Here is a 19,644-nt window from a genome sequence, read left to right as displayed (position 1 = left end):
AGGGTGTAAAAGATTATTTGGTAACCCGAATTCTGCCAGTAGAATATACTATGGGGTCTAAAATGTATGTGAAAACAATTTAAAAAGAGAACTGACTGTGTTACTGCATCTTGTGAGATACGTCAACTAAAATGCAGTTAATCCATTAAACTCTCTCATCTTGTGAGATACATCAACTGAAGGGCAGTCTCAAGCAAAGTAATATTCAAGTCCTTAGAAAATTTTACCCTCGAGTACTGGTAAAAGCTGCTACTTTACTATAAAGCAGTTAAGGAATGATCTCCTTCTAATCATTTTTATTCTAGATATATTGCATATTTTATGGCCTGAATTTGTATATGCACCACAATTCAATAAAGAACAACTTTGATTTAAAAAGTACCTCAAGGCAATAAAAAAAATCATTTTAATTTTTGATACATATTAAAACATCTTAGTCAGTTCTTCCTGACAGCATAACACAGACAAATACACAAGACTTCAAACATGCTTTAAAATGACATTCAGCAAAGTACTTAAAATTTAATAAATAGCAATAATCACACACAAATACATTTTTCATACTCAATCATTAAACTACTAAAACAGACAGCTAAAGAATAAATAAACAGCAACTGACAATAAAAAAAATATGTCGGGTTTTACAATTCACACTACTTAGAAAGGGGGGATGATCTGAATGATTTCTCAATTTTCTTTTCTTTGAGAGTGTAGCATGATCCCCCCCAGGAATAAAATATATTGAAAAAAAATCACTCTTACAACAATGTATTTCTTAAATACAACAAATAAATATGAAACCAGCAAAGCAATTTCAAGTTGTAATAAAAATGCCCCCCGCCCCCAGCCAAAAGCTATGGAAATATATAGTCGCTGTGGTAGCAAATAATAGTATTTAAAGTGATAGTGCTTATGCACTAAGCTCATCTGAGACCTTGATATAATTTTAGTGCAAATCCCTAGGGTCCAATACAAGCGCAACCCTGTATTAGGGAAAGACATTACCAGCTGGAACTTATCTTGTACAATTTTTGTACATGTTTTATAAAGTTCAAGATTTAATGCATAGTAGAATATCTTCATCCACTTAATTCTGTTGCTAAATACAGATGAAAAAAGAAATGACTTGGGATTTTAACATTTGGTTTGTACCATGTTAGAGTATTAAAGTCAACATTAGAAAATCTTTATAAAAGAGTTTTGTTTTTGCCAGTAATTTATCTAACTCTGCCTAAATTTCACATCGTTGTATGTTAAACATAAGAGAAAAATTTTTAGACAAAGTTTGTTTCCCTTTGACAAGTTCATATGATAATGAAATCCGATAATGGACAAATGTTAAACAAACGAAAACGCAGGTGAGTATAAGGGTGTTTTTTTTGTACATTAACAACCTTAACATCTAGTATATTAAGTTACAAGATGTGTTGACAAAAGCATAAACGTTTCAATTAAAATAAGGTATTATTTTGTACAAACAAACCATTTAACACAGGATAGATAAAAATGACAATCAAATGAGTTTCAGCAGTCACATTTCTACAGTGAACTACAGTATCAGGATGAAAATAATCAGAAACAAACGAAAGGACATTATTGAACAATATGAATATGTAATGCATTTTTAGCTGCTAAAATAGTAAACTCTAAGTTCATAGAGTTACAAGTTGTCGAATTTAACCATGCAGGCTAACATATAATAGTAAGAAATCACCCTGCATTTTTTCTTTTTAAACTAAAACTAGTTTAACTGTAAAGTTACAAAATAATAAATGGATATTGCTCCAACTTGTATACAATCTCCCTTATGTGATTCGTACCTAACAAAGTAACAAAGCCTCATCATCACTCGTTTCGTTTTTCAGTGTTACTTCCAAGCAAGTGTCTGGTATCTGGGCAGTGTGGACAATACCACAGCGCTCACAGGGGCCATCTCGATTACTTGGCCTTACTCCAGGGTTTGTTGCACTATATGGTTGTCTAAGCCCTTGTCCTTGATCTGAGGCAAGATCAAGAAGAGGTCTGGAGCAGTCATTCACATCAAAGTCTGAAGATCCATCAGAAACTGGAATTAGCATTTCAACATCATCATCATCTTCTCTTCCACTTACCCCATTATCAAGTTGTCTCAAAGGACTCTGGTTCTGACTTACGGAACTTGATCGTCCTAATGTAAAACGTACCCAACGTAGCCCCTGAGTCATACGACTGAGTGCACTTGTAAGCTGGTGACGTGCTGGACTCACACTTGGGGGTTCCACACTTGTCACATCCCTTCCATTATCTGCATGACCACCTCGGGTACTCTGAGTTGAGGAACTTGCACACGCTCCTACTGTCGCCTCTACTGCCGTTGTGGGAGGGACTTTTTGAGGCAAAGGAGCTGCAACCCCACCAGATGCTCCTGCCGTATCTCTTCTCTCATTTTCTGTGTCTGTATCATCAGACTCCACGGAAAACAAACTTCTGTGAGTGTGATTTCTCTCAGGTTCTCTACTGGTACTCTGACTAGGGACAACCTCATCTCCATCTGCTGAGACCAAAGCCAATGACCCAGAATGACGTGATCTTGCAAAATTAAAAATACGGTTCCAAATGTTGCTTGATCTGCCTGCCATTGGAAGCCTGACTGAAGTAAATCCAAGCTGAGATCGTACCGCTAGCCTCAGATTTTCCAAAACAGAAGCCTACAAAAATAAGAAAAGGTCTTAAGATACTTAACAACAAGGTCCTAAGATAAAAAATACCCTTCTCTGAAGAATGTGTTGTGGTTAAAAATTCTGTTACTCATTGTTGCTTGGGTCTAAGGAGGAAAAATTAAATTCTCTTACCTAGGTGGGTTCATCCTACTACAGAATCTAATCTACTAATATAACTTGAATCATTGCTGTGTTTAAAATTTTCTTGCTATTCCATTTTATATATGCAACTTAAAAATGATATTTAGTGTCAACTGTAACAGTTGTTTCAAAATCTCACACCATAATCCAATGTGAAAAGTGTACCAAAGCTAGAAAATAAAATTGATACTTCTGTAACTAGGGACATAGGAGAATCTCCACCATAATTGACGAAGTGACCAAAATGAGTTTGTGAAAACCAGGCCTTTTATCTTTTTTTTTTTTTTAAAAAAGAACACATTAGATTTAATTTACAAGGCTGAACTTTCCCAAAACATGTGAAAATTGCATTTCACAGAGTTGCTTCTTAAGGATTTGGTGAATGGATACTGAGGATTTAATTATATTGTCACAAATAAAGGAATTATATTTGTAATACAGCATAGAAGACAAGAAACAAAAGAAGTTAACTTGTTTATATCACTACTCAATGGTATCTAGACATTTAGATTCCTTCTCAATCTTTAAAGTGTTATTTTCTATAGTTTAGTATTAAGCATAAATTATATCATTATTCTCTGAAAGCTAGTTAGCTGTAATTAGTGTATATGAAAGGTTGCCCAACTGAATAAAAAATCTATTCTTTTTTCTAGATGAACAAGTTTAGTTTATTTTAACTAGGGACATAGGAGAATCTCCACCATAATTGACGAAGTGACCAAAATGAGTTTGTGAAAACCAGGCCTTTTATCTTTTTTTTTTTTTTTAAAAAGAACACATTAGATTTAATTTACAAGGCTGAACTTTCCCAAAACATGTGAAAATTGCATTTCACAGAGTTGCTTCTTAAGGATTTGGTGAATGGATACTGAGGATTTAATTATATTGTCACAAATAAAGGAATTATATTTGTAATACAGCATAGAAGACAAGAAACAAAAGAAGTTAACTTGTTTATATCACTACTCAATGGTATCTAGACATTTAGATTCCTTCTCAATCTTTAAAGTGTTATTTTCTATAGTTTAGTATTAAGCATAAATTATATCATTATTCTCTGAAAGCTAGTTAGCTGTAATTAGTGTATATGAAAGGTTGCCCAACTGAATAAAAAATCTATTCTTTTTTCTAGATGAACAAGTTTAGTTTATTTTTAAAAACCATATAGCATTATATAAGATAGTCTTTAAGCTCCATCTAGTGGTTATAAAAAGAAGTATTCAAACTTGAAATAGCTTTCACCAATCTGGCATTTAGTATTTAAAAATTTTATTTCCAGGAAACAATCTCAAGTTGATATACTCTCCTTCAGATGATGATACTATCTCCTGCCAAAACTCACACCTCTTCCCTTTCCCCTCACAGAAGAAAGAAGGTAGAAAATAAGGAAGATGTCCTCTTATGTTCTGTATCTCTTTGTGGCTGGTATTGCATTTATTTATGCTTTCCATATAGGCCTTTCCATAGTGCCATGAACATAATTTATGATAAGTTAAGAAGCTACTATCATAGGAACATTTCATAGTCTAACTTTAGTAAGGCACAGACTGTCAATAAGAAATTTGGATATCGGCACACATGGATTTGCTATACAGATGAGTAAGATTTTTTACCAATTAAGAAGTACCTAACTACAAATTAAAAAAAAAAAAGAAAGAAAAAGTGGTTCACATTTCTAATGAACTTCTCCACAGATCTGCTCCTCAACAGTGAGCGTGCAAGTTTTAAGGCTTCATGTTGAGCACTATGCTATTATATCCAGCAGTGAACAAAAGGCTCTTCTGTTATCCTTCTCTGTTGTGCTGCTATTAGCCATCAAGATCAACAATGCCTTCAACATACTTTAATGTTGACTTTAACATTTGGTTTGTCATAGTGAGGTGAAACTCTCTACTTAGTTAAAAGTCAGTTTAATTAGGACTGGCAATCTAACATTTTATGAGGGGATCTCATGAATGTTCTAGGAATAATTTCATATACTTCTTCAGTTTATGAAGGAGAAAGCATTCCTCAAAAAGCATTTCTACTTTGAGTGAGATGGTGAATTACATCATTACTTATTTTTTCCAAAAACTGCTATAAAAATTTGATAATTTGTTACCAAAAGCTTCAAACTTGAGAGTTTAATTTCATTAAATGAATAAAATCTAACTTACCACCCAAAAACATACTTTATTTTAAAATGTTGAAGTAGAATTCTCCCACAAGGGTAAATATAACCTGAGAAACTGGGGTAGTGTGAGGCAATAAAGAATTTAACCTCACCCAAAGCCTTTGTCCTTGGCTTCTGGGTCTCCAAGCCCTTCGACTGTCTTGTCTGAAAGCAGTGTCTTTGCCTGGGGACCTTGGACCAGCCAGATAGTAAAACTGATTTAGAGTGGAAGCTCTGAACCACATCATCAGTGTGATGTAGGGTGAGCGCTTTGGGTCAATCAATCTCTGGATAAGGCTAGAAACTGGGATTGGCCACATGTGCAATTAATCTTGCCTTTGTGCTAGTGCACTAGTACAAACTCCAGACACTGAGGCCTGGGTGAGCTTTCCTGGTTGGTAACACTCCATGCATACTGTCACACATCTGTGTTGACAGAGTAATGCCCTCCTGTCTCTATGGGGAAAGGACAACTGGAAGGTCCATGTTTGGTACCCTTCTGAACTTTGTCCTGTGCATCTTTTCCCTTGGTTAATCTGTATGTTTGTATCCTCTCCCTGTAATAAACTGTAACCACAAGTAAGTTGCTTTCAGTGAGTTTTCTGAGTCTTCCTAGTAAATCACCAAACCTGAAGGGGATTTGGGGAACTCCTTGAATTTGCAATTGGTGTCAGGAATGCGGACATATTGTGTGAACTATGTTCCCTCTGACTTTATGGGGTTTAGGGGTGGTGGGTGGTAGAGAATGAAGTAGATGTGTAAAATTAACCATGATCTGATTCTTATCTAAAAAAAAAAAAACTTTCCCCATAGCAGGGCTGATATAAAGAAGCCACAACTTAGGTTTTTCCTACTTTGCACACAAAATTCCAACCAGTGGAACTTCTGAATGATTTACTTAGGCAATTACATATGGAGAAATGTCTTGAAACTACAAATTCTCACCAAAGATTTCCTAAAAGACTCTAATAAGGTGATAGACTGTAATCAGAAATCCCATTTACCAAAAAGGAAATGGTATTCTATTTTGAAAATAATTATATTACTAGGTAAACAATGTTTACCAGTTTTAACTCTAATACTGGAAACAATTTTTATAAATGTTTCTGAATGAATTTGCAATTTAAATGTATAAATCCTTATGCCTAAAATGAATGCTGGCACATTTTTAAGCATGACAAGAAAATGTTTTTAATTGCTGAGAAATTTAAAGAATTCAGAAACATATAATGAATTACTATATAAACAAAATGCTATAAATTGTTAAACACTGTAAAATCAGGCTTGAAGATGTTTTTCCTCAGGTAGAAATGTTAACTTCATTTCAATTACTTTTACTTATAACTAGTTAATCTAGCACGTTATATTACTAGCATATTAATTTTAGTGTTCATTCTTAAATCCTGTAGATGTTCAGGTCAGGTAAAAAATAATTTGCCAAGCTCAATACTTTTGAATTATAATGCACTAAATTATCCTAAACAGTAAAATGCTTCAGACTAGCACAACCACATCAGTGGAATGAAAAATAAACTTTTGTAGTTTGTAGTGTTAAAATGTAATGAAAACTATGACTTCAAATCTTCCATACATTTAAATCCTTGATTGCAAAAATTCTGACAGTCAAGGGTCTTTGCTTTATCATATATACAGGCACAGATTTCATTTTAAGAGGAAATGTAATAGAAACTACACATTGCAATATACCTGATTAGGTGAACAAACAGGAAAATCTTCAACTGGTGGAATTAAACCCTGAGCAATCAATTGTCCATAAGAGGGAGGAGCTTCTCTTCTTAACAATTCTGCTTCCACTCTTGACAACTGTGTTTCAAATGATCTTTGAGAGTAGATGGAAAGAAAAAAGATTAAAAGGGGGAGCTAAGAAAAAGAACAAATTTCCATTATCAGTAATTAAAACAATCTGAATCTTGGCATATTTGATCATTTTAAAGCTTAGTCATTTGACAAACATTTACTAAATATATGTGTTATCCCTATACTAGGAATACAAAGCTGAAGCAAGCAGTCTGTCTTCATGGGGCTTTAAGCTAGTAAAAGCCTGGATCACTGAGTTTTAATGAATGAAAATCCCTGTAAAAGGTAAAGGGAGAAATAATACGAGATTTTACAACTCCTAAGAACACTGTATTTACTGAATATATGTTGAAGCCACCGCGCCCAGCTGGGATCTCTGACTCTTCATTGTGCTCTTTTGTTGCAATGTGGTAAAAAGTTTTCTTGCCATTTACACTTGCCCAAAGAAAAGATGCAGAGGCCAGGTGCGGTGGCTCATGCCTGTAATCCCAGTACTTTGGGAGGCCAAGGTAGGCGGATCACGAAGTCAGGAGTTCGGGACCAGCCTGGTCAACAGAGTGAAACCCCGTCTCTACTAAAAATACAAAAGATTAGGCAGGCGTGGTGGCAGGCACTTGTAATCCCAGCTACTTGGGAGGCTGAGACAGGAGAATCGCTTGAACCTGGGAGACGGAGTGCAGTGAGCTGAGATTGCACCACTGCACTCCAGCCTGGGTGACAGAGCAAGACTCTGTCTCAAAACAAACAAAAAAAAAAAAAGGAAAAAAAAGAAAAGATGCAGTAATGGTTATTACAATACTGTGCATCTGTGTGCCATCTATTAGCCATCTGTTATGTCAAAAGTTCTTTGTTAAATCTATTATTTGTAATTCTCCTGGGACTGAAGGTCATTGTCTCCACAGGGACATCTCTGCCATTAACTTCTCTCAGGTCCCATTTACCCTGGATCATACTGAAAACTACTCACTCTGAAGGTCACCCTTTAACAGTTAACCATTTCTTACTAAACTGAGAACTCTGAAGTGCTGTTGTCACTTAACTCTACAACAGGACAATAGTCTTGTGTTCCAATCGTACCTCCCATTAGCCCTTCATACGCATCCTGGGCTCCAGATAAACTGAACCATGTGCTTACTTTTTGAGCAATGCTGGACATTCCTACTTCTATATATTTTCCCAGGTTATTGCTTTAACACCTTTTCCCCTATCTATATTCTACTTATACATTTCAAGTGGCACCTCTCCAATTAAAGCCTTTCCACCTCTCTCCCTTATTAGATTAGGTATTTTTGACTTTATACCATTTTGTTTTACAGCTCTTTACAGCATTACACTTTTGTCATCTTACTCCATGCCCCAATTCCTTCCTCCTAACTGTAAACTGCTTGTGATATTATGCCTTATTCATTTTTCTATTTACCTGTATGCTTTGAACATAGTAGGCTATCACATATCTGGAATTTTTGAATTAGTATTTAGAAAAATACAGGTTAAAACACTAAAACTGAGAGCTGCAGCTTACAATATTCCTATAAAACGGATTAATCTGAAAACAGGAGCTGGTAAATAGATTGCTTTTTCTCATAACTCTAAATATTTAGTTTGTAATGTGTTTGGCCTTTTGAGTCCTGGGCTTTTCACACTAATTTTATACATCATCAACAATCTTTATCCATTTCTAAACTAATATAAAACAAAAATACATTGCTAATCCTCAAAGTACTCATTTCAAATATTTGGGCCTGCTTTTATTGTGGAGAGCATAACCTTATAGTTCTGTCTTGATACTGACCTTCTTTCAAACATTCTCAGAGAATAAAGCTTACAAGTACATCCCAATGCAATGACGAGTAACAGGCCACAGATGAGGCTCCCTATGACGGCAGCAGTGATGACTCTTGTAGGCACGATTACTGGGCAATTCTCTTCATCGCTGCCATCACCACAGTCATCTTGAGAATCACACACCCAACTTTCAAACACGCAACGATTGTTTTTACAATGGAAATTTCCTGGTTGGCAAAAAAAGCAGTTTTTTTCATCTGAGCCATTTGGGCAATGATTCTGGTAGTTGCAGCGATCAGAACGAGGATAACAGACACCGTTTCGGGAACACGGAAATTCTTCCTTCTGGCACATGGTACAATTGATTTCATCCCTTCCATTTGGGCAATGCCAATACCCATCACAACGCTGCTGCTCAGTATAACACCCCCAGTTACCTCCACAGGGTATTTCCCATGGCAAACAGAACCCATCTACTTGGTAAGTAGCATTAAATCCCCTCGCAGCATTCACTTTATCAGCACAAAAATGTACCCTTATCTGTCCAGAAGAAGAAACAACTGTAAGAGGTGCATGAGAATCAAAAGCTGTCAACACACGCAAAAGCTTGTGTGGATTCTCCTCTAATCCATCATATATTTTGACATAATCACCATAACCAGTTCCATCAAGTTTAAAGTCCGTAAAGCGTAAAATGACTTTACGGTGATCACCAGTGTCGATTAACCAGGTGCAATTGCTTCCAGGAGGATAAAAGTCTGGGTAATTGGGAGAATTAAAAGTACCATAAAAATATTTTAGCCACTGCCCACACGTTGGCACATCACAGTCTATCTCATCTCCTAGGTCAAGGCAGTCAATGTTCCCATCACATTTTAAAGATTCGGGGAGGCAAGTGTAAACTTTGGTAAAACGGGATAAACACTGGAACTGGTTGTAAGCACAGGGTTGAAAAGCAGTGGCAGTTGGAGGATTAGCTTCTTTGGCACAGATCTCTTCATCAGAGCTATCTCCACATTCATCCATGTTATTACACTTCCAGGCTCCTGGTATACACTTTCCATTACCACAACGAAACTGATCACAAGCACAGTTTGGTTCCTCAGATTTCCCTGTGAAGATGTGAGTAGAAAGGAGATGAAAGAGAAGGAGAAAAATTATAATCTTTAAAAGACATAAAACAGCAAGAGCAATATTTTTATAATAAATGTTCATAAAGCCCAAGTGCTAAGAGTTTTAAAAAACAGGTTGGGTTTATATATATATATATATTTTTAAAGTTCCAGGGTACATGTGCAGGATGTGCAGGTTTGTTACATGGGTAAACATGTGCCATGGTGGTGTGCTGCACCCATCACCTAGGTATTAAGCCCAGTATGCATTTAGCTCTTTTCCCTAATGCTCTCCCTCCCATCCCGCCCTCCCCAAAAGGCCGCAATAAATGTGGGGCCTGTGTCCATGTGTTCTCATTGTTCAGGTCCCACTTATAAGTGAAAACATGCAGTGTTTGGTTTTCTGTTCCTGCGTTAGTTTGCTGAGGATAATGGCTTCCAGTTTCATCCATCCATCCAGCTTCCTGCAAAGGACATGATCTCGTTCCTTTTTATGGCTGCATAGTATTCCATGGTGTATAGGTACCAACATTTTCTTTATTCAGTCTATTACTGATGGGCATTTGGGTTGACTCCCTGTCTTTGCTATTGTGAACAGTGCTGCAATCAACATACGTGTGTACGTGTCTTTATAAACAGAATGATTTAACAGATTGGGTTCTAATGACAAATTAGTACTGGCACACTTACTCAACAATTCAACTTGTTAAATGCTTATTGTTATTCCATGAAGATCTTTGCATTTTGATCTAAAAGAGAGGACTAATTCTGAATTATTCACATTTGTATGATCTGGTCATGCTTTTTAGACACAGTTTAAGAAAAGATGTCTTTTTTTCTGAGACTATAAACTATGAAGGTGAAATCTGTTAGGTCTTTTCTTTGGGGGTATAAAAACAATAATTACCACAAAAATACATTCTGAACTAACTTTCTGGATATGAGTAAGCACTTGAGAGATAAAAGGCTATTCTTAGAATAAATGTATTTAAGATGTTTAAAAAGAAAATTAACCTTAGTATATGAAGTTAATCATTTTGTTAGAATTATACAAAACACTTTTTGGAGAACCAGCCTTAGGGTATCTGACTTTAGCTTCTAATCCTCAATCTCAGCTGCCTCGAGGGCCTACTCCTAATTAAATGAACATTATTTAGAAGATTAGCTCCAAAGTGACAGAGCAGTTAATACCATAAAATTCAGTTCAATCTTTCTTATTTAAAAACACACCTGAAAAATATGCCAGTCTGAAACCCTTTCTAGAGACGCTGTCATCTGAATGAAACCTAATCCAGATGTGGTCTTGTGAGGAGATATACGGAGGTGGAATTGTGGAACCACAAGCTCTGTAACTTTCAATATTCTTGTATGTTTCTATTGTCAACCAGTCCAAACTGCACCTTCTGGATCCTTGAATATCAAAATCCTGAAAACTGGGGGAAAAAAAAAATCAGAAATGTCTATTAAAAAGGCAATTTTGGAAAAAAAATCATATTACAATGTAACTGAGGATATTATTATAAGCTTCCATATATTGACCGATTCTCCTGGGTCTTCCAGGCATACAACCATATCATTAGCAAATAATAATACTAATTCTATGTTCCTCATATATGTATTTCTTCTCCAGATTGTAGAAAAATACTTCTTCACAAGTAATGCCAGTTTCAAAATAATGTTAAAAAAACAGGTGACAGGTGGCACCTTTTCTTTTTCTTCTCTGTGTGTATGGTTGGGAAAGACCACTTCTAACTCAGAACATCCTGAATTGTTCTGTGTTCCAACCAGAATCACCTCTCCCCAATCTGATGAACTGAAGTAAACACAGAGAAACTCAGCCTTCTCTTAGATTAATACTTGCTTAATAAAAAGTTTGCAGCTGACATTCTTAGGAGAGTAATTAGCACAAATCTGAGCAAGGTAAAAGACTGAAAAAGGAACACATGAAAAATGTTTTTGGTGAAAAGTCCCTGAGTTTGGGAATACTTTTTTACATAAATCACTTTATAGCCAAATACTATCTTGTAGTTAATAAAATGTGGGCATAAGTATAGGTCAAAAGCATCAAATAAATAAAAGCACATAGAAAATTAGTCATTGCTTATGAAAAAAAGAGAAACCAAAATATAGTTTTACAGTATCTGAACATGTCTCACCAAAAAGTAAAGATCTGACTTTATCTTCTTGCCTTTGCCTTATAACTAAGTGATAGTAAAGTTAATTACCCAAGGATTATTATATCAGAATGTTTCTTCTTCAAATATTCTGAATAACTAACAAAAGCTGATAGACAATTTGATTGTTTCCAGGTTTGCACTATTATGAACTATGCTTTAAAAACTACTGACCAGGCACGGTGGCTCACACCTGTAAACCTAGAACTTTGGGAGGCTGAGGTTGGCGGATCACGAAGTCAGGAGTTTGAGACCAGCCTGGCCATGGTGAAACCCCATGTCTACTAAAAATACAAAAATTAGCCAGGCATGGTGGTGTGTGCCTGTAGTGCTGGCTACTCAGGAGGCTGATGCAGGAGAATCTCTTGAACCAGGGAGGCAGAGGTTGCAGTGAGCTGAGATCGCGCCACTGCACGCCAGCCTGGGCGACAGAGCGAGACTCTGTCTCAAAACAAAACAAAACCTCCTTATACATGTACATATCTCTCTTACACACAAGAACAATAAATTCTCTAGGACAAACTGTTATAGAACTAGTATTGCTAGGTCAGAAGAATAATTCCTCTTTAAATCTGACAGATCCTGGCAAAACATGTTTATATGAACTTACAATTCTACCAAGTCTGTACCGTATATCCCATACATTTAGCAAAATGACATATTCTATTTTTTAAAATGTTTTGCCAGTTAGGTAGACAAAAGAGATTTATCACTTCTATTTTGCATGTCTTTATTTACTGAGATTGAAATGCCTTTCCAATTTACTGGTTATTTCTATTTCTTTTACTCCAAATTGCCTTGTTTTTCAAATTACCTCCTTTATTCATTAATATTTCTTATTTAAGAACTCTACATATTATAAACATGAGTTACTTGGGGGCATGTCTATTATGTAAGACACGTCATATCCACCTACATCCACATTCTTTCTCTCCAGCAGTCAATGTGGTCAGTCTTTTTCATTTTAGTCTCACTGAGGGGTGGTATCTTTTATTGTGGTTTTATGCACACTTCCCTGAAGACAAATTTGCTGAACATCTTTTCATGTGATTGTTGGCCATTTTTATATCTTCTGTGTAAGAATCTGTTCATGTCTTTTGCCCATTAAAACAAAAAAGTTATAAAAATCCCTTTTATATTCTTGGCCAGGCATGGTAGCTCATGCCTGTAATCCCAGTACTGTGGGAGGCTGAGGTGGGCAGATCACTTGAGGTCAGGAGTTCGAGACCAGCCTGGCCAAACAACATGATGAAACTCCTTCTCTACTGAAAATACAAAAATTAGCTGAGTGTGGTGGTGCAGGCTTGTAATCCCAGCTACTCGGGAGGCTGAGGCAGGAGAATTGCTTGAACCTGGGAGGTGGAGGTTGTAGTGAGCTCAGATCACACCACTGCACCCCAGCCTGGGTGACAGAACAAAACTCTGTCTCAAAAAAAAAAAAAAGGATTCAAGTCCTTTGTTAGATATGTGTATTGCTAATATTTTCTTCCAGTCTATGGTTTTGTCTTTTCATTTTCTTAATGGAACCTTTTAATGAGCAGACATTTAAAATTTTAGTCTTGATGAAGTCTAATTTATTATTTTTGCTTTATGTTTAGTGCGTTTAGTGTCCTAAGATATCTTGGTGTTTCCAAATATCTCAACGATGTTCAACTACTTTTTAAGTATTTCAGAGTTTTAGTTTTTACATTTATAGCTGAGATTTATATAAATTAATTTTTGTGTGTTTTCAAGTAGAAAATGAGATTTTTTTTTTCTTACATTTATCTAGAACATAGAAGATACTAATTTTTGTTCTATCACACAGTTAAATTAGTCTGATGACCATGAACTTGAGGAGGTTGGGTTTTTTTATACTTTGTTTAAAGCAAGTTTGTTTCTGCTCTGCCCTTAGCCTCAGGGAGAATTCTTAGTTTAAGGACACTGTCTTTACTTGTAAAGTATGACACACAGAGTTTCATTAAAAATCTCAAGGCATTTATTTATGAAGCCCTATACTGGGTCTCGCCTGTGATGGACAGGATTCAAACTCCACATGCTGCCTCTGCTGTGGCGCACAGCAGCTGAAATCATATAGTCTTTTCAGCCTTCCCGCTGTTACTTTCCAGTGGGTTCCTCGGAGTCTTCTTTATGCACACACAATTCATGGGTCAGCTAAGGATCTGAGAATAATTTAAATGCAGTTACTTTCCAGTTTGTGGTTCTCTCCTTTCCAGGAGTTACCTTATTAATTAATTTCCAGTTACTGTTGCAGCCTCAACTGCATCCTGACACCTCAAGCTAACAAGACCATGGTGATGTGCTTGAGTTCCAGTCACTCCACGTTGCACGGACTGGCAAGAATCTTCAGAGAACTGGTAGGAAACAAGCCTATCTCATGAAGAGTGGTTCCTTCTTTCAGGGGTGGAATACTCTCCAGTTTTTGCCAGTTTCTTATTACTCTCCAGATCCTTCAAATAGTTGGTTTTAAAATATTTTATCCAAACTTTATAGCTCTTGTTTATGGGAGGCCTAGTCCCATTCAAACTAGGGAATCCCTTAATAAACTTTTAGTCCACTAAACATTTAAGATTCATGAAGGCAAAGGCTGGGAGAGGTGGCTCATGCCTGTAATCCCAGCACTCTGGGAGGCCGAGGTGGGTGGATCACCTGAGGTCAGAAGTTTGAGACTAACCTGGCCAACATGGTGAAACCCCATCTCTACTAAAATTCAAAAATTAATTGAGCGTGGTTTTTAATTTTAGTCTTGATGAAGTCTAATTTTTTATTTTTGCTTTATGTTTAGTGCATTTAGTGTCCTCTCTAAGATACCTTGGTGTTTCCAAAGATGTTCAACTATTTTTTAAGTATTTCAGAGTTTTAGTTTTTACACACCTGTAATCCCAGCTACTCAGGAGGCTGAGGCAGGAGAATTGCTTGAACCCGGGAGGCAGAGGTTGCAGTGAGCCGAGATGGCACCACTGCACTCCAGCCTGGGTGACAAAGTGAGACACTATCTCTCAAAAAAAAAAAAAAAAAAAAAAAAAAAAAGATTCATGAAAGCAGAAACATTGTCTAGAATAAGAAATAATAAGTATCTGTTCATGTATACCCTATTTGATTTAGTTTGCTAATTCATTTAGGATTTTTAAATGAATAAGTAAAATTACTTTTTGGTTTTTTAAATGCTTCATAATAATTTCTGTAATAAAAGCACTGTTGATGTATTTGTGCTGTGTGCCTATTTAGAATATATTGAGTCAGGGAGAGAGTTTCAATTTCTTAATGTTTTTTGGTTTAATCAGTGTTTCTTAAACTTTTGATCATTTTAAATTTTCTTGGAAAATTGATTTTATGTTGATAGTAAATTTTATTACTACAAAGCTCTGTACACAGTACTTTCATACAATTTAAAGACATTTTTTCCTATCTGTGATCTTTAAGTTTGCTTTAAACTGCTTAAAACAAACATATAATTAGCAAATAAAAGTTTTCTCTTCCTTGCCATTTTTTTTATATCACCTATTTCTATCTATTGCACTGTTGCATTGACTAAGAATTCTACTATAACCAGTAAAAGCACACATTTTTGTCTTGGTCCTTGGTGCTAAAATTAACTTTGACATTAAATTTGCTTTTTTAAATTTTTTAACAGACATCCTTTACCAGGTTAAGGAAATTCCTTTTCTATTCATTTGGTAAAACTTGCCTATAAAACTAATTCTAGAGTCTTAATTTGAATGCTGATTCAGCTTCTTCAATGGCTACTGATTCATCAGCTTTCTAATTCTTCTTGAATCAATTTTAGTAATATAAATTTTCTTTAAAAAATCCAATTAATCTACTTGTATAAAAGTATTAACATAAAACTGCTTATAATATTCTTATGACATTAAAAATGTTATGTTTATAGACACTTTTGCTCTTTTCATCTTCTTTTTCTTCAGTTTTGCTTTGAGTTTTATCTATTTTCCTGAGTTTTTCAGAAAGTCAGCTTTTTGTTTTATTGAATTTTATTATTTTCCTGGCCTTTACTTCTACTTTAAAATTTACCCTGTAATTCTTTTCCTTTCCTCAGTTAAATGCTGAGCTTATTTATTTTCTAAATTTTAAATCAATGCATTAAAGTAGTAAACTTTCCTAAGTATTCTTTCAATGTATTCTAACAGCTTTAATATGTATTACATTCACTATGGTTATTTTAAAACCATTTAGTCCCATTGTGATTTCCTCTTTAATTCAGGAGTTATTTAAGAATATATTTCTAAACATACAGGTTTTATTTTTTTTCCTTTATTTTAATTGCACTGTGGTAACAAAACACAATCTGAATGATGTAGTCTTTGAAATGTATTGAGTTCCTTTGTGATTTAAAACATAATCAATTTTTATAAATGTTTCACAGGCTTTTGAAAAGAATGTGTATTTTCTGTTGAAATAAGTATTAAAGGTGTGTTAAAAATCTCCCATTGGAATTGTGGATTGGTCAAATTTGCTGGGCAATTCTCCACATTTTGCTTTGCATGTATTTCAGGCTATGTAGTTAGGTACATGAAATTTACTGCTGTTTTTTTTTTCCTGGTAGATCACCCTAATTGTTACTAGTATTTTATGCCTTAAGCTCAATTACAATGGATGTTAATCTTCCTAGACTAGCTTTCTCTTGATGAGTAGCTCCAAAGCCAACCTCTTCTATCTCCTTGTTTTGTTTTTGTTTATTTTTGAGACAAGGTCTCACTCTTCCACCCAGGCTGCAGTGCAGTGGTACATTCATGGCTCACTGCAGCCTCAACCTCCTGTGCTCAGGTGATCCTCCCACCTCAGCCTCCTGAGTAGCTGGGACCACAGGCAATGAGCCATCATGCCCAGCTAGTTTTTTGTATTTTTGGTAGAGACAGGGTTTCAACCACGTTGTCCAGGCTGGTCTCAAATTCCTGAGCCTACCTTGGCCTCCCAAAGTGCTAGTATTACAGGCACGAGCCATAGCGTCTACCCCATCTCCTCGTTTTTAGACATTCTCTATTAGTTTTAAGTGTGTTACAAACTTTCTACTTGGGAGAGAGTTCTCATTTTCCTCTTTTCCTCCTTTTTTTTTTTTTTTTTTTTTTTTTTTGAGACAGGGTTTCACTCTGTTACGCAGACTGGAGTGCAGTGGCACGATCTTGGCTCTGTAACCTCCACCTCCCGGGTTCAAGCAATTCTCATACCTCAGCCTCCTGAGTAGCTAGAATTACAGGTGTCTGCCACCATGCCCAGCTAATTTTTGTATTTTTAGTAGAGATGAGGTTTCATTATGTTGGCCAGGCTGGTCTCAAAGTGATCGTGACCTCAAGTGATCCGCCCTCCTCAGCCTCCCAAAGTGCTGGGATTACAGGAGTGAGTGAGCCATCACATCTAGCCTTTTTTTGAATATATTTTTAAAGTTGCTTTTCCTCTATTAACTGCTCAATATTACTTCTATTTTTAATCAGTGGCTACCTTTTGATACTTTAATTGAAATGCTAAAACACACTTTTTTTCTAATAAAGGCCAAGTAAGAGTATTCAATGTTTCTCCTGTCCCCTCAAAAATCACAAATTGGTTGGAAACAATTTACACCTTTATTTTCACTAACCTTTTATTAAAATTTAGCATTTCCTTCACTTATAAACAACAAACCATGACAGTATTTATACCACCGGCCACTCCACCACTATTCAAAATTAGAGATATTTTTATGTTACATTTCAGTTTTTACAAGTATCTAAAAATACTATTTACACTTACATTTTTTTCTTTGAAATTAACCATCACTTGATTTTGTTAATGTGTTAATAAATAAGCATATATTACTACATTACAAATATTACAAAATATCTGATAGCTGTACTTTAATATAATTGGTTCCCTTTGTAATGCTATGTATTTTTTTAAATGAATTTAAACATATTAATCTGGGAAAGAATACATAGGTTTTACCAGACTATTAGGTGTTCATGGCATAAAGAAAGTTGAGAAATAATCCCTGACAGAATACATCTTAAAACGTTTGGAGTAAATCTGAGTTCCAACTTAATTTTGCTTGGCTGTTTTTCTCACCATTCTATTTTTTCACACATTCTGGAATTTCGGTTTAGAGGTTTATTTTATGGAAGTTTTTTGGTTTTCTCTCTCTTTTTTAACCCTCTCTTCCTTTATGTTCCCCTGCTTGGGTCTATATTCCAGAGTAAGTCTTAAATGATGGTTCAGAGTATTAAAGATCCTGTCATGGAGTCAGCAGGTGACATAGTTATTCATGTTTGTTAGGTTATGCCCTTTCAGCTCTCTAAGCTCTCAGCCCCATATAAATTCAGGCTGTGGTTGGTGGAAGATTTTTCAGCCTCCTGTCTTGAGCAAAATTGCCTGTCCCTAGTCCTTGGCTTCAAGCAGGGTGCTGGTATTCAATCCTCTCTTCCCCATGGATAAGGTGGCCTTTGTTGATTGTAGTGGGTTCCAAGGGAGAGGAATGAAGTAAAAATGCCTTTATTTCACCATCTTAAGCAAGTTTTATACAGCTAGCTCTCAGTATTGTTTGTTTTTACTCCATAACTTTAGTTTCCCTCTTCTATCCAGATCTAAAAAATCATATTTCCAATTCCATTTTACTAAGAATTTAAAATTTTTATGTTAAATTCAGGAATGAAGGCTGATTTTCTTTTTTACCAAGATGCTTTAAAGCATCTAGGTACACTAGATAATCACATACTTTTTCTTTTGACTTGTTAACTTGGTAAGTTAATTTAATATTTCCTAATACTGACTCATTTGTATGTCTAAAAGAGCTACACTTAATTATGCATATGATTCTTTTGAATCATTTAAGATTATACATTGATAATCATATGTAAAACTTGTCTTTGTGTATATGCATGTGTGTCATCTTTTTAAAGTTATGGTATTAACATGATAATGACTTCAGTAAAGAATTTGAACAATTACTAAAATCACCGTCTGGTCTGTATACCTCCAAATTCACTGCTTCCTTCCAGAATTGAGGAAATTCTCCTTTAGCTGTAGAGCTCACTTCAATTTTATTCTGCATTTTAGTACTGTGCTTGGTTTTCAGTGTATTTTACTTCACGAAATCTCAAGGATCCAATACATTATCAAAACCAGATGGCAGTATTTCAATGTAATCTCTTCTGTGCTGGTAAGATTTTCAAGTTTTACAAAACTGAACTATAAGCTGTAAGTTTAATTTTTAGGTTAAAAGGTGAAGGTCTCTATAAATTCTAGTTTTATGCTAACAAACTCCCAATATGTGGTAAAAATGTTATTTTGCAAACACACAGTCATACAACAAGTAACAGAAAATAGGTATATTTACATTTCAACACTGACACTGTTACAGAAAGATAACCTTAATGGTGCATTCTACCACTCAATCAGGCAAGAGAAAAACACTGCCTGGAGGAGGAGAATAACAGCTTTTGTATGTGCCAAGCTCCAGGGTTCCAGAAGAGGTAATGTAGGGTACAGGAAAATAAAAGGAAAACAAACTATTGCCCTTGTTTATGGCTTCCACCAAAAAAAGGAGATAGATGACAGTTATGCTTCTCAGGAGAGACTGGTTTCCTCATTAGTTAATATATACAAAAAAGGAAGACGAACAAAGATGAGAAAGTAGGCTAAATGTATAAGTCTTATTTTAAAAATGTAAAATGAAGGAATTTGAGTTTATGATCTCCAAAGTCTCTTCTAAATCTAAAATTCTATGCCTCCTACCCATACAATGTTACACACGAAAGCACGTTGAAGGTGCCTTT

The 19,644-nt window shown here is 35.4% G+C and overlaps 1 protein-coding gene across 2 annotated transcripts in view; it reads right to left on the bottom strand.

The window, feature by feature from the left end:
• Positions 1-370: 370 nt before the first annotated feature.
• LRP12 (LDL receptor related protein 12) overlaps positions 371-19,644 on the bottom strand; it is a 92,302-nt gene continuing 73,028 nt past the window's right edge. For both annotated transcript variants that reach the window (XM_050800686.1, XM_050800687.1), the window contains 4 exons: positions 10,938-11,140; positions 8,603-9,707; positions 6,700-6,832; positions 371-2,687 (listed from right to left, as the gene is read on the bottom strand). In XM_050800686.1, coding sequence (XP_050656643.1) covers positions 1,821-2,687; positions 6,700-6,832; positions 8,603-9,707; positions 10,938-11,140 — 2,308 coding nt within the window. In that variant the 3' untranslated portion in view covers positions 371-1,820. The remainder of the gene's footprint in view (positions 2,688-6,699; positions 6,833-8,602; positions 9,708-10,937; positions 11,141-19,644) is intronic.

The sequence above is a fragment of the Macaca thibetana genome, chromosome 8, assembly GCF_024542745.1.
Source record: "Macaca thibetana thibetana isolate TM-01 chromosome 8, ASM2454274v1, whole genome shotgun sequence".
Taxonomy (NCBI): Eukaryota; Metazoa; Chordata; class Mammalia; order Primates; family Cercopithecidae; genus Macaca; species Macaca thibetana.
The sequence above is the reverse complement of the archived record's forward strand: the minus strand, read 5'-3'. Positions and strand labels throughout refer to the sequence as shown.